The sequence below is a fragment of the Aplysia californica genome, unplaced genomic scaffold (assembly GCF_000002075.1).
Source record: "Aplysia californica isolate F4 #8 unplaced genomic scaffold, AplCal3.0 scaffold01108, whole genome shotgun sequence".
Classification (NCBI taxonomy): Eukaryota; Metazoa; Mollusca; class Gastropoda; order Aplysiida; family Aplysiidae; genus Aplysia; species Aplysia californica.
In genome coordinates this window covers 69,801-71,716 of record NW_004798378.1, presented here as the reverse complement: position 1 = coordinate 71,716, position 1,916 = coordinate 69,801, and the positions used below count along the sequence as shown (strand labels likewise).

The window sequence follows — 1,916 nt, the reverse complement described above, 5'->3', positions numbered from 1 at the left end:
AGATAGACAGACAGACAGACAGACAGATAGATAGATAGATAGATAGATAGATAGATAGATAGATAGATAGATAGATAGATAGATAGATAGATAGAACGTAAAAACAAACAGACGATAAGACAGAAATATTGAGAGGTAAACGATGAGCCTCTTTTACCATTTTCTCTTTATATCTCCCGGAGCTTGAAGCTCGTTACTACAGTCACTAAAACCTAATGTATCTTGTTACTACAGTCACTAAAACCTAATGTATGCTGTTACTATGGTAACCACGAGCCCTCAATGTATACCGTTGCTATGGTAACCACGAGCCCTCAATGTATGTCGTTACTATGGTAACCATTAGCCCTCAATGTATGCCGTTACTATGGTAACCACTAGCCCTCAATATATGTAGTTACTATGGTAACCACGAGCCCTCAATGTATGCAGTTACTATGGTAACCACTAGCCCTCAATGTAAGCAGTTACTATGGCAACCACGAGCCCTGAATGTATCGCGACCTCAGTACTTTCTTGTCGTATCTCCATTTTTTTTTAACTTTGGAAATGTGACTTTAAAAATGGAGATACAACAAGAAAACACTGGGATCGTGAAATGTCGTTGCTATGGTTACCGCGCACCATCAATGCATGCCGTTGCTATGGTTACCAAGAGCCTTCACTGTACGCAGTTGCTATAGTTACCACGAACCTTAAAATACATCGTTGCTAGGGTTACCACGAGCCATCAAAGTGTATCGTTGCTATGGTTACCACGAGCTTTTTAAAGTGTATCGTTGATGTGGTTACCAAATGCCCTCAGTGTATGTCGTTGCTATGGTTACCACGAGCCCTCGACATCCATGTCGTCGATGACGTCACAGGAGACGAGCGGGTCGCGAGGGGAGACAAGCCGAAAGACGTTCCTCTGAACTTCCGTCATGCCGGTCACCGTGTCACACAGGACCCTGGCCAGGCTCATACGGTTGATCTCTGCTACCTGACGGAGGGAGGAAAAGATGAGATGAGATGAGATGAGATGAGATGAGATAAGATAAATTAACATAACATAAGATTACACAAGATAAGATAAGATAAGATAAAATAAGATAAGATAACATAACATAACATAATATAACATACACAACATAACATAACATAAGACAAGATAACATAACATAACATAACATAAGACAAGACAAAATAAGATAAGATGTTTTCAAATCCCTTTAGCAGCGAGCATTTCACTCTTGGCAGAGGTAAGATAAGACAAGATAAGATAAGACAAGATAAGATAAGATAAGATAAGATAAGATAAGATAAGATAAGACAAGACACGATAAGATGAGATAAGATAAGATAAGATAAGATAAGACAAGACAAGATAAGACAAGACAAGATAAGACAAGACAAGACAAGATAAGACAAGATAGACAAGACAAGACAAGATAAGACAAGATAATATAAGATGGTGATTAGACAACGTTCCCTAACCTGTCACCACTGACCTGATCAGCCGTAAAAGAAGTGACGGGGTCCTCAATGTTCTGGTACCAGAACCTGTCTCCGTACTTGAGCTCCCAGCTGACGTGCCGTGAAGGAAGTGACCAGTTTATGACCACACACACACATACACACACACACACACACACACACACACACACACACACACACACACACACACACACACACACACACACACACACCAACCACTGACCTGATCAGCCGTGAAGGAAGTGACCGGGTCCTCAATGTTCTGATACCAGAACCTGTCCCCGTACTTGAGCTCCCTGAATGTCCGGCCCAGCAGACACACGTAGAGTGGACCCACATGCACGCGAGGGGCGGGCCGCTCACTGATCCCGGCGGAGTACAGGTCGATGTCCTCTACTGATGAGTACACTTCCCGAAAACGTCTGAGAGGGGGGTGAGAA

The 1,916-nt window shown here is 42.6% G+C and overlaps 1 protein-coding gene across 1 annotated transcript in view; it reads right to left on the bottom strand.

The window, feature by feature from the left end:
* Positions 1 to 128: 128 nt before the first annotated feature.
* Positions 129 to 1,916, bottom strand: part of LOC101864111 (peroxidase-like protein 3) — a gene marked incomplete at its 5' end in the record, with an annotated part of 13,016 nt that continues 11,228 nt past the window's right edge. Inside the window, 2 exon segments of the mRNA XM_005111715.3 lie at positions 129 to 982; positions 1,700 to 1,898. Coding sequence (XP_005111772.2) covers positions 824 to 982; positions 1,700 to 1,898 — 358 coding nt within the window.